At 42.3% G+C, this 13,428-nt stretch overlaps 1 protein-coding gene across 4 annotated transcripts in view; it reads right to left on the bottom strand.

Moving 5' to 3' along the window:
- SYT1 (synaptotagmin 1) overlaps positions 1-13,428 on the bottom strand; it is a 331,096-nt gene that overhangs the window by 125,423 nt on the left and 192,245 nt on the right. For all 4 annotated transcript variants that reach the window (XM_083573366.1, XM_083573363.1, XM_083573365.1 and 1 more), the window contains exon 3: positions 645-836. In XM_083573366.1, the coding sequence (XP_083429492.1) occupies positions 645-819 (175 nt within the window). In that variant the 5' untranslated portion in view covers positions 820-836. The remainder of the gene's footprint in view (positions 1-644; positions 837-13,428) is intronic.

Raw genomic sequence — 13,428 nt, 5'->3', positions numbered from 1 at the left:
GGGGGTGTTTTGGCTCCTTTGATAGACGCCCCGGGCACCCCCAATTCCTCTCCGCTGGCAGTGCTGGTGGCAGCAGTCCTGGGAGTCCGGGAATCGGCCAGACAGAGCCTTTTACTCTGGCTGGCTTCAGGAGCTCTTTTCTGCTGTTGCAGCTGCCATGCTGCCTCGCCGGAAGTCCGCACTGTATCATTTCCCTCAAAGAATTCTAGGCACTGCGGTTTTACCTCTCACAGAGTTTCCAGTTCCCACAAACCAGTATGAAACTACAGTGCCCATAATTCTTTGAGGGGAAGACTTAAAGGCACAGTGTATACATAGCCATAGTCTGTTGGATCAACGAACAAGCAGAATTTGATCCCATCCATACTATCAGTGCCACTTCCTGCAATTTATCTCGAGAGTCTTAAACACAAGGCAAATATAGAACTTTAAAGAAATCAAAGCATGCATATGCCTTTTTTGCAGTAGAAGAAAACTAATTAATAAATAGAATTCTTTAATAATGCTTTAAAATAATGCTTTAAAAATAGCAGAGCTTCACACTGATTTAATGAAGGACCATTACGTGTATTTCTCGAGCAGTTTGTGAGCGTCAACAGTAGCAATTATGATGGCATTTTCTACCCAGCTTTGGTTTTACTTACATGGTATTTTGTTCAGTTCATTCATAAATTTTTCCTTCAACTTCGAGAATGCATCTTCTTTTGGCCCCCCCTTCCCTCCGGGAGCCGCAGGTTCTGTGACATTGCTTGCTAGCGCAGCAGCAACAGTGGTGCCTGGTAGCGCCGCTAGGGCCTGGTGTTGACTTTCTTTTGCCATTTCAGTCCCCAGGGAAACTAAGATTGAAAACAAAACAGAGGAAGGGAGGGGAATGTTCAAAAAGGTTAAAATGTTGTTGTTGCTCAACAACAAACTAGAGAGCAGTAACTGCAATTGGTGCACCTGCTCACTGGATAAATATCACATCATTACCATATTGCTTCATGTTGGTTCATACAATATTTATTAGGCCACAGGGAAAGAGACTTTTCCAGAAGGTAATAGCTGATGCTTTTTCTTATGTCTCGACTCCTTTTCAATGCTTCTGAGCCACGAACAGTTATTTCTGTTGGATCTCTCAATATGGCTAGGCATCTGTTGTTTAAACTCTGGATTCTGCCCTTTCCTTTTGAAAGTATAAGTAAACTAACTGACAGCAGTTCCATATATACAAACACTTGACTGCATTTGCATAATTATTTGTATCTGTGTCTTGGTATGGAAAGTTTCAGAGCACTGCTAGTTGCTAAAATGGGAAGTAATTACAACAGTATAATTAAAACACCTTCAGGCTTTCCCAAACTCTGCAACCACTGGTGCACCTTGCGTAAGCAAAACTGTACATTATTTGGAAAATCGGCTGTGTTTTACTCTTGAGCCATATTTATCGAAAGCAATTTTCCTTCTACTGACATTTGCCTCAGACAATGTTCTGTTGAATTATTTACTTTTCTCTTTGGTATATTGATGAAACCACTGCATCAGTAGGTAGTTCCAGACTGGAACACCCACAGTGTTTAAATAAATATACTCCTACATTAACATACTTTCAACTTAATGCTTTTTTCATGGGCATTTTGTGATCCCTTCACTTGAGCTATAGCATAAAGTAAAGCACTTTCGTGGAGCTTTGATTAGAACAATCCGAATAGCGCCTGAGGGTTGGCTCAAATGTTTGCTTTAGTTCTGAACAGGCTGTTCTGGTGATACGCCATGTCCTAAATAAGAGTCATTTGAATAATAATTCTCTTTTTTAATTTCAGAAAACCAGAGAGAAAAGGGATTGGAGCGATAACAATCACTCATTATTGCTCTGTGTATACTATTGTTTGCACTCTTCCAGAAAGAACTAAGCCTGTAGCATCCCACTGGGAAATTATCTAAAACAAGAAAAAAAGAAAACCAACCCAATACCTTCCTCCCAAATGAATAAAATGAAAGACACATCAAACCAAGAGATTCAAGAAACATCAGATAGATAAAAAAATAAATAAATACACAAGTTACAAGCAAATTCTATGTCATCTAACTTACCCATGCATTCCCTTGGATGACATTGGAAGTGTTCAAATGGGTAAATGAATCAAATTATAACCCTTTATTCTTCCAACAGTCACGACTATGCATATGCTTGCATCTCAAAGTGTGATATCAGTAATTCCAAAAAGGGAGATAATTGGCTCAATATTTGCACTGGGGGTGGGGTGGGGGTTGAAAAGCTTATGTAGCAAATGAGTGACCGAAACAGGATCCAAGCCATTGATTTGTACATTTGTATCTTACCCACCACATCAAATCACTGTGCTATATGTACCATCTTGATTTACTTTTTCCAGGAGGCAGGGAATAGAGAGGGTTAAGCAATATGGATAGAATCCAACAGTTATATAGTAGAAGGCACTTTCCTTAATGGTATTTCCCATTCCCTCTTCCCCTTCTAACTGCCCAGGAATGCCAATGCCAATGTACAAACCATACACTTGAAACACATGGTTTCTTCCAAAGAATCCTGAGAACTGTAGTTTGCCCCCCACAGAGCTACAATTTCTCCTGTTCCCTAGACTGTTGGGGGGGGGGCTGCTTTACATGCTTTAAATGTATGGGGAATATGCAACCAATGTCTCCTTATGGGAGCTAATCGTTTAAAGTTATTTTATTGATACATAGATCTCTGTGGAATGTTTGGCATTGGAAAGCCACCAGAGTTTGGAGACAGGGGCACATCTGATACTCCCAAGCAAAAGACAGACAGAAGGTGTACATGTGTGAAGAGACTAAAACAGCAGTTTTTGCAGCAGAGGCAGGGAGACACAGAGGCAGAATTGCTGCCTGGTAGGTCTGTGCAGTAAGGGATGTGGGTGGCGCTGTGGGTTAAACCACACAGCCTAGGACTTGCTGATCAGAAGGTCGGCAGTTCAAATCCCCGTGACGGGGTGAGCTCCCATTGCTCGGTCCCAGCTCCTGCCAACCTAGCAGTTCGAAAGCACGTCAAAGTGCAAGTAGATAAATAGGTACCGCTCTGGCGGGAAGGTAAACGGCGTTTGTGTGCGCTGCTCTGGTTCGCAGAAGCGGCTTAGTCATGCTGGCCACATGACCTGGAAGCTGTACGCTGGCTCCCTCAGCCATAAAGCGAGATGAGTGCCGCAACCCCAGAGTTGGCCACGGTTTGACCTAATGGTCAGAGGTACCTTTACCTTTACCTTTAGGTCTGTGCATGCTGTTCTCCTCTGCTTATGTTTTGTGTGCGCAAGTGAATGAACCAAATACTACAAAAGCATCGCAGTGCAATAGCATCCTACAAGGTCGGGGGTGGTATCCTGTGGGCCTCCAGATGTTGCTGAACTACAGCAACTCCCATCATCTTTGACCATGTTGGCTAATGGGAATTCAATGTGGGGTTCCCCAGGTTTCAATTATAACCTCCATGCTATTTAACATCTACACGATAATCCTGAGTGGGGTCATCCAGAGTTTTGGAGTACGATATCAGCAATATGCTGATGGCACACAGCTATACTTCTCCTTTACATCTGCAGGTGTGGCAGTGGATGTGCTGGGCCATTGTCATGCCTTGGTAATGGACTTAAATGGCTCAGGACAGCAATATCTCAAGGACCGCCTCTTCCCATATGAACCAACCTAGACCCTGCGACCTGAACCCACTTGAGGCCCTTCTTTGTGTGCCTCCTCCACAAGAGGCCCAGAGGATGGAAACACAAGAACAGGCCTTTTCTGCAATGGCTTCCCATTTGTGAAATGCTTTCTCGAGGGAAGCTCCCCTCACACCTTCATTGCATTGTATTTTTACGTTGTGAACTGCCCTGTGATCTTTGGATAAAGGGTAGTATGCAAATTTAATGAATGAATGAATGAATACAAATGTTCATTTGGAAGGAAGTTATCACAATTTCAATGTGATTTTCTCCTAAAGCGAGTGTGCATGGGGGTTGCAACCTAGGGGACAAATATTTTCACTGCAAGCTGGCTGTTTCCAAACAGAGAAACAGCACCTCTCTGGGTTCTGGAGACTGCCAGATACTCTGAAACAAAACATGAAAAGTCAGCTGCATATTGGAGTGTTATTGGATATTATAGCAGTTTCTCAATGAATGTCAACTAAATCAGAAACAGTTGTATGATATATCATAATTAAATTAAAATTACATTTCTTAATTATAATATATTGCTTAATTATTTCAGGTCTGGCAGTTGAGAATTCTGGCTTGTAATGGAAGACACAATTTGCAGTGATGACTTTCAGTTAATTAAAAATTAAGTCAAATGTTGTAATTTATTTGCTTCCAATTTTGGCATCACATTTGGAAATTGTATTGGGAGTGCCAATGTAAAGTGCTACATCTCTCTCTCTCTCTCTTTTTCTCTTTTCTTTTTGTTTTAAAGAAAGGGAAAACAGTGAAACAAGCAGAGTCTTCAGATCTCCAGGAACTATCCTCGGTGGACTCACAGTGCAGTTAGAGGTCACTACATTTAATGAGGCATGCACAAATGCGCCGAGATCTGCTATAAAGCTTCTAACTGGTATATGCCAAAGACATTTAATAGTCAGCAAGCTAAAGTAAAAGAAGAACAGTGCAGTGAGCTAAGATTTGCAGCAGTACCTAATCAAGAACCGTCACAGAGATGGTACAGCACACCTGAGCTATTAGTGGGGAGGAGGAAGAGGGGTGCGGTGGGGATGGGCTGCCCCAGTTGTCACCACGGAGGAGGGTGACAAAATGATGGGCGGCACTCACCGCAGGGCCTGCACCGTGCCTGAGTCATGCGTCTCTCCTGGGAGTGATGCGGTGGACTGGGCACCCGCAGGCTCTGCGCTGCCCCAAATGGTCCGCCCGCTGCCTCCCCCCCAGCTATAGGGCAGCTGAGTGGGAGGAGGCAGGCAGACTCCTCAGAGGCCCTGCAGAGCGTCCTGCCACATTTGGCTCCACCCCTCGGCGCAGGGCACGTGCGCCACCCCAGGCCCCCGATTGGCTTGCTCTGCTGCTGGCTATTAGGGTACTCAGCATTCACCATCAAGTCCCCATGTAGGTCACTGGTTGATCTTTAGCCAATCACTTAATTCAGTCAACCTGTGGTTGTTGTGAAGATAAAATGTAATGGTTGGGTCCCTCCCACAGAAGCGAGACAACTCCGGCAGTAATTAACTCAGGTTTATTGCTCAAAACACACAAATCACTCTGGAGCTCAGTCATTCAGCGTCTGCTTCCAAATTAGCTGTTGCCGAGTCTGAGTTCCGCCCCTTCCTCTTCCCACATTTAAAGCCCCACTTTCGCTTCCTCTCCTGTTCACGCCTCTCATTAATTCTTGTGTGCCTACGTGTCATGGGATGAGCTATTTCCAGTGGCCCTCCCTCTGAGTCCGAGCTTAAACGGTCAGTCTGTGTCTTCTCCCTTGAACTCCCCCCTTCCTTCTCCTTGTTCTCAGAGCTCAGGCTTCTACTGCAACTAGGCTCCCTCCTCCGTTGTTCCGCATTCCTGCCTAATTACCTCCTCCTGTCTCTCCACGCTCTCCCCCTCTGTCAGCAATGGGACGCAGCTGACATAAAATAGGAATGGGAAACTTCAGGCTTGGGGGCCAAATCAACCTTTTCCCAGGCTACATTCCACACCAGCCCTCTTTGAGTATGTCCTTGAACTCCGGCAATGCTTCTTGCATGCCAGCATAGAAGACAGAAAGGTGAATATGGCAATGAAAAAACTAGCCTGCTATACAAAGGTAAAATCTATATTTAATGATCTGTCCACTTTGGCCCCTGGCCTCACCCACTACTCCCATGTGGCCCTCATAAGTTTGCCCAGAAGGGAATGTGACTCATAAAGTGAAAAGGGTTCTCCATCCCTGAGCAACTTGAATGGGGTGTAGATTTAAATAAAAAGTAAGTGCAGTCACATGCATAAATGAAGCACAATCTATGGCACTTCTAATTCATAATCATCTGGGAGTTTGCATCTGTTATGCAGCTTTTCTTTTATTGTTAGACCCAACATGTTTGACATTCCATAGCTGGAGCTTCCTTAGTCTCAGTGATACAAATCCATGTTTTTGGAGAGTGCAAACGGCAAGTGTCTAGCCTACAATGGGATGGTTACAAGGTTTATAACCTTACTAAATCCAGGGGAATCTTCATGGAAAAAAATACCGTAATTTGAAGGCAAAGCCAAAATAGTTGTTGCATCTCGAGCACCAATCATTGTCAGACAGTTGAGGGGTTTGTCAATGTGAACTAAAACTAACATTGCTGAAGGAGTCATAACCTGTGTTGTTGTTGTTTTTTCTGGGGGTACTCAAGGGTACACAGTACCAGCAACCTTCTTTTTCTAGAAGAAAAGCACTGGTCATAACTTACCATCTCTAACCTATTCTCTTATGTGCCAAAAAGTAAGATGTGACATTCAGGAAAAGTAGATCCAACCAATAACTTTGTGGCAATGTATTTTAAAAAAATTCTGAGATGATCATAACCTGCCAAACTATGTGAATGAACAAGATTTAAACTTTATGCTTCACTATGACATACAAATACTGCAGTAAAATGACGAAGGGCCCTTCCTGTTTGCCAAAGTTATGAATAAGCAAATTCCTCCCACATGATGACTCTTGTCATCATTCACACTTACATATTGTTTCCTGAAGATTAAATCTGTATCTGTGCTCCCCTGATATTTATTTTCAACAAGAGATTTCTCTCATACTGTACAGAAGATGAAAAAACCCTCATGCAAATTAACATACAAATGCTTTTAGGCATTAAATTCTAATATCACCCATAGAGATTTCTCGCTGTTCTGAAATAATTTCAGCACAATTCTACAAATCACAAGGCAGTTTACATCAATAAAATCCTCATTGCGCATGCTGAATAAATATCAATTTATTATCATATGGCTGACTACTGTCAAATCAATATATTTAATAAATCCTGTAAAAGTCCCCCAAAGCCACAAATATTGATTGTTCAGTAGTTAAGTTTATAAGGAGCAATTCCAATGAAATTTGATGTAGAAAGGGGAACATGCTTGCTTTGTTACATCTGCATTACAGTTTACATTGTCCTACATCTGCATTACAGTTTACATTGAGTCAGTGACTGATTATACAGTGGTACCTTGGGTTACATACACTTCAGGTTACAGACTCCGCTAACCCAGAATAGTACCTCAGGTTAAGAACTTTGCTTCAGGATGAGAACAGAAATCGTGTTCCGGCAGCGCGGTGGCAGCAGGAGGCCTCATTAGCTAAAGTGGTGCTTCAGGTTAAGAACAGTTCCAGGTTAAGAACGGACCTCTGGAACGAATTAAGTACTTAACCCGAGGTACCACTGTACATATTTCTCCCCCAAAACACTTGGCTGAGCAACTACAGGATTAGTAAAATACATTTGAAAAATGCAATATGAAGAATGCTTTCTCATACCTCCACTTCTTCGTATGTATTTTACACATTACAGTTATTGTACTCCCAATCATCCACTGCCTCTCACATGATCAGCAATCATGAAAGGCAATTGGGGGCTGTCCATGTTGGCCCCACTCTCATCACTACTTCTTGCTGGCCCCAGACCTCATTGTCCACATGTTTGGAAAAACAGCTGTGTGTGTAAGTTCCACATGCAATTTGGAAGCTTAACTGCACAGGCTGCCAAAGACAAGGCTAACTCTATCAAAGTTGGATGCCTCTTCTCACCTTGGAAAAACCCCTCTTCACTAGCTGCAGCAGCAGCACTGCAAGAAAGAGCTTTTACCTTCTTGCAATGGTGCTGTTTCTCCACCCTGTTGCAGTGCTGGGCTAGGACAGAGCTGTCTTTCCTCCTAGCCCAGCACTGCAATAGGAAGAAAATGCAGTACAAAGAAACATTTTCCTAGTCGTCGTTTAATGGTGGTGGTGGTGGGGTTGGCAACCAGTGTTAGAAACAGAGATATAAAAGCTAAGAGCTTAAATGACATCTTAAACCTAAGTTAAGGGCGCCACAATGGAGTGTCTAGGTGTGCTTTTTTATAACAAGAATGCAAAGCTGAAAATGAATGAACTACAGCTAAAATCTTATATTCCTTTTTCACATGGTCTTCAGTCTTCAGAGAGTGGTTGGAAGTGGAGAGGCAGAAAAAAACCCTTCATTTTCTTCCAGCAGTGGCAGTTTTAATCTGAAGTCTTAGGTGCAGCACTGCAGCCAGAACTCAGAAACTGCTTGCATTAATGAAATTCCCTGTTGCAAAATGCACCTAGAACAATGATAGTTTCGAATGCTGGAGGCAACTCCTCCGTGTGTGTGTGCGTGCAGTGTGAGAGAGGGAGAATGTGGTGTTAGTGTGTCAATATGCATGGTGCATGAGTGTTCATTGGTCACCATGCTGACTTTGCCACACTCACCACTAGAAGGTGGTCTTGGAAAGTTGGCCAACTCCCAATGTGGCAAGAAAGAGTTAGCCTGCATTTTGTAAGGAAATAATATGGACAATTGTACAATTAACCTAATTTTTTATTTATTAACAGCATTTTTATGCATCCCATTACGAGCAAGTTCTCTGAAAGCTTGCAAAAAATAATACAGAAAACAAATCCAAATAATATCCAAATAAGAAAAAAGTTAACATATTATTGAGGCCATGTGTAGTATGTATTCTATAAAAGAGAATACTTGTAATACTACTCACTTTGTTACACGATGGTGACACTGTATTATTTAAAATGTATTTGCTTCACAAGCAGAAGACACAGGAATCTTCACCATCTTTTCAAGTATTTACATCAATAACTGCCAGGAGTATTAAATATCTCTCATTCCTAAGCCAGTGCTCTCAAAATGCAAATCATAATCACAGCTGTAAAAGAAAATTACTGCCAAAGTATACCAGAAAGAGAGAGACAGAGAGAATACAGTAGCAGCTGGCTGTCTCCACAGTGGGAAAGTGTTATTTCCCTAACACTTTCCAATATGTTCAAAGGAAGGCAACTTTGCTACCATTCAGCAAGGTTCTGAACTTCCTTGAACTTTTCATTAAGTAGTCAGCTACTGTGCACTCAGCAGAAACATAAGTGTGTGTGTGCGTTTAGGACCCTACTCCTTGCCTGCCTGTAACATTTGTGTAATATGTTGAAACGTTTAGGAAAACAAGCATAATGTAACTTTGCTTTTCCCAGTGATCTTTAGTCTCAACAAATTCAACTTCTCTGCCTCCCACACAAAGCAACTCCTGCTATCACTTGTGGCTTGGGGACCCTGATTAAAGCCTGGAGATTGCCTGACTAATTACTTGTTTACCCTGCACACAGGTCCCCTGAGTCCATAATCAGCAGATTCTTAGGGAACAAAACGTGAAGGGGTTGCTTCCCCAAAGCACTGCCTGCCAATTGACTGTAATAACTTGTGGTGGTGGAGCATGGCATTCCACCAGTGCCGGGACTACTGCAGTACTTTGGAGATGAAAAGGTCTAAGAGCAGTGAAGCATATGCCAACCCCCTCCCCCTGAAACTGAAAAAAGCAATGGCAGCAAACCAAGATTGTATTCACCTATGTTGATTAGCCCCCAATTCTCAGCATGTACTGAGCTTCATGCCCCATAGCTTGATGTAAGTGCATATAAATCCCCTGGGGGCATGGCAGCTGAAACACTGACACACGTGATGGGTGGATTGTCTATCATTCTCCTCCATTTTTAAAGAAGAGCTCCTTCTACACAACCGTTAAAGATATAGGGATGATCTACATTAAGTTCACTTTATCCTTTTCACTCTGCTTGCATTATTACTTGCTGCTGCTACTACTCTGTTCTCAAAATGTAAGCGCTGTAGTGCAAAGGGGAAAATTTCTAACCAGGATTTAGAGCCATTCTAACCCAGTTAAAAGGATTATCTTGAACTATGGTGCAGATGTTCAGGACTAGGCTGTAGTGAGCCTACACTCCTCTTCCTCTCACCTTCACATGTATGTTTTGACTAAATTGGGGTTTAATGTTCTGTATTAATTTGGGGGAGGCTGTGTTTTATTCTAACACTAGGTAGTTAACAAACCTGGACAGCAAGTCATAATCCTTTTTTTTCCCCTTGAGTGAAGGAGGATGAGAGGGGAGTGTGTGGGTATGAGGCTGACCCATTCCCAGTTGTCTTCTAATTTAGCTCACTTGAGAGACGCGGGTGGTGCTGTGGTCTAAACCACTGAGCCTCTTGGGCTTGCTGATCAAAAGGTCGGCGGTTCGAATCCGCACAATTGGGTGAGCTCCCATTGCTCTGTCCCAGCTCCTGCCAACCTAGCAGTTCGAAAGCACACCAGTGCAAGTAGATAAATAGGTAATGCTGTGGTGGGAAGGCAAACAGTGTTTCCATGTGCTCCGGCTTCTGTACTGGTGTTCCGTTGTGCCAGTAGCAGTTTAGTCATGCTGGCCAAATCACCCGGAAAGCTGTCTGTGGACAAACGCAGGCTCCCTCGGCCTGAAGCGAGATGAGCGCTGCACCTCACAGTCACCTTTGAGTGGACTTAACTGTCCAGGGGTCCTTTACCTTTACCTTACCTCTAATTAAGTCCATTACCAGAAAGCATAGGAAACGTACCTGAGCCAGGGCTCAACTTCAAGATATAAAATAATAAAGAGAGGAGTCAGGACAGGTTTTACCATTAGGCAGAATGAGGTTACCACCTCAAGTGACAAATGCTGTGAGGAGAATAGAGCTGTATATGCCATATGACATGTTGTAGATTCCATAAAGCAGGCTGCTGCCTCAGGTATTCCATCAGCTACTACTCCAGTTGACTTCTATATACAGAATGGGGAGTAGCCTCCATTTTGTCATCTGCCTCAGGCAGCAAAATATCTTGGGCCAGCCTTGAGAAGGATGTATGTGAGCATGGATTTCCATTGCAATTGGCCAACTCTCTGTCCTGCACACACATAACATGCCTAGGGTTAAAGAAATTCTAGGTAAACCCGAGAGAGTACTTTTCTTTTTTGGAAATGAAACGTTAGTGAAAACTATTGCTTTACACAAGGACTGAAGCACAGAACTGGGAGGAATAAACACATCCCTTTGAAGGAATATTGCAGCGCAGATTAATGTTGAACAGTATGAGGGCTTCCCCCACTCATTCCTTACACCAGTTCCAATTTCTCTGAAAATACACAGACAGGATTAAAGCACTCCCTTTGAGAATTTAAACCAAGTTTATTTTGGTAAATTACAGTATATACCAAGTAAAGCTGGTGTGTCAAGTATGAGACCCAGTTTGCTATAAATATGGTTTGAGGACCAGAAATCTATTTCAGCTTTCCTTGGTAGCATTTTGGGACTGTATGAAACAAAATGTCTTTGCTGAGATGCTCTTAAGGAAAGGGAGAAAGAGTGAGTAGGGAGATGATTTATCTAATTAAATAATTACTTCTATATCAGCGACAAGCTGTCTATTTGAGGAAAGTTGCAAATCTCCATCATAACAGGGTTTTAAACACAGACATATTGTTTAATAAATGTAACAAAATACCTAAAGTACATGGCAGATATATCAAGCTGGTGTTATGCATGCAGTACCATCAGCAGCAGTAGTAGTAATTTCATATTACTGCTGTTAGGCATAATAACGATGCTTGAGCAAGATTATTTGGATGAATGTATATTCTTTCAGATGAGCCTTAGCAAGCTGTACATGGCATATGCATGCTATATCTAAATCCCCTTTTAGAGGTGTGACTGCACATTCAGTAAGCATATATTGGGCAGGTACAACCTCATGGAAGCAAGCTTCACCCCTATCTTTCACTGGCACATTGCAGACATGTGTCAAAGTGCTTTTAGGATGGAGGGGGGCAGAGCCTGCCACTTCACTTCACTGATGCCCATAAACTGAATGTGTGGCGCTCCAGCTGTGTTTCTTGAAGGGGGAGTCTGTGCTGGTGTGGGGGTTGAGCTTGGTGAGAATGGTCTTTCTTATCTTTATTACACCCTATCCTGTCCCCCCCCATCTCACTTTCTCACAGCCCATCAAAACATTAAAGGTCATACTGGTCTCACCTGAAGTAAATCAACCAAGGAAATGTTTTCAAACTTTCCATTACCTGAAGATGTTGGGAGAACTTACAACATAAGCGGAATGGTAGAATCATTGCACTAAAAGGTTGCTCCCAGTGCCCTCAGATAAGTACTGTATTATCTTTTTCTGGTGAACATTGCATTTACTTTTTAAATTATTTGCAGCCTCGCCTCCTGGACTCTTTCCCAGTTTCTCTTATTGCTTGAGTGGGTTTGTTTTTGTACTACAAGCCAGGCAGCAATGATAAGTAATTGGACCATGCGAAAGTCACTATATGGGAATGAATGACTTGATAGTTAGATAGATAGATGGATGGATAAACATATTTTATATTCCCGTTTAGTTGTTGCTGCAAGGCTTTTTCACACTTTGAAATGCCAATGCTAATGCATCTTTTAATAGACTCCAGATATTTAAATAATTACCTTTATTTAAAGGTGCAGCAGAAAGATAAAGGCTATCAAACGGAAAGAGCTAATTAAATGTGCTTATTTCTAGATTTTTGGTGAGATAATTATCACTCTGTCCACAATCTCGCATTCAAAGAAGAGACTAATTTTACACTTCTTAATTTTCAGACGAACCAAGTGAGAATAATGGGAATGGCAAGCTATGCAATCCATCAGTGTGGCCTTATGTTCTCAATAGCAAGCAGGCAAATTCACTGTATGGAATTGGGATAATGGCTTCATTATATAACATAGAATAGCTGCAGCACACAGGTTTGCTTCCCACACCTTTAAAGTTCTCACATTTCCTCTGGATGACGTGAAACTGCAATATCATGTACCTAAGGGGTATGGTGATATGGATGAGAGGGTAGTATTCAATTACAGTGGTACCTTGGGTTACATATGCTTCAGGTTACATATGCTTCAGGTTCCAGACTCCAGTAACCCAGATATAGTATCTCGGGTTAAGAACTTTGCTTTAGGATGAGAACAGAAATCGTTCTCCGGCGGTGCGGCAGCAGTGGGAGGCCCCATTAGCTAAAGTGGTGCTTCAGGTTAAGAACAGTTTCAGGTTAAGAACGGACCTCCAGAACGATTTAGTATGTAACCAGAGGTACCACTGTACTTTAATTATTCTTTGGCTTTTTTAAATGCACCTAGCAGATTCAGTGGTCAAACTTACATTAGTCGATATTAGAAAGGATACCCTTCCCTATTCTTCTTCTTCTTCTTCTTCTTCTTCTTCTTCTTCTTCTTCTTCTTCTTCTTCTTCTTGCCATTTTATTATTATTAATTGAATTTGTATACCGCCCTTCATCCGAAGATCCCAGGGCAGTTCACAACAGTGTACTAAAATGGTCAGGCATCATGCTTCTTCTATCCTATTAAGGTTATTCACAAGG

This window comes from Podarcis filfolensis (genome assembly GCF_964270895.1).
Source record: "Podarcis filfolensis genome assembly, chromosome: 10".
NCBI classification, from domain to species: Eukaryota; Metazoa; Chordata; class Lepidosauria; order Squamata; family Lacertidae; genus Podarcis; species Podarcis filfolensis.
The sequence above is the reverse complement of the archived record's forward strand: the minus strand, read 5'-3'. Positions and strand labels throughout refer to the sequence as shown.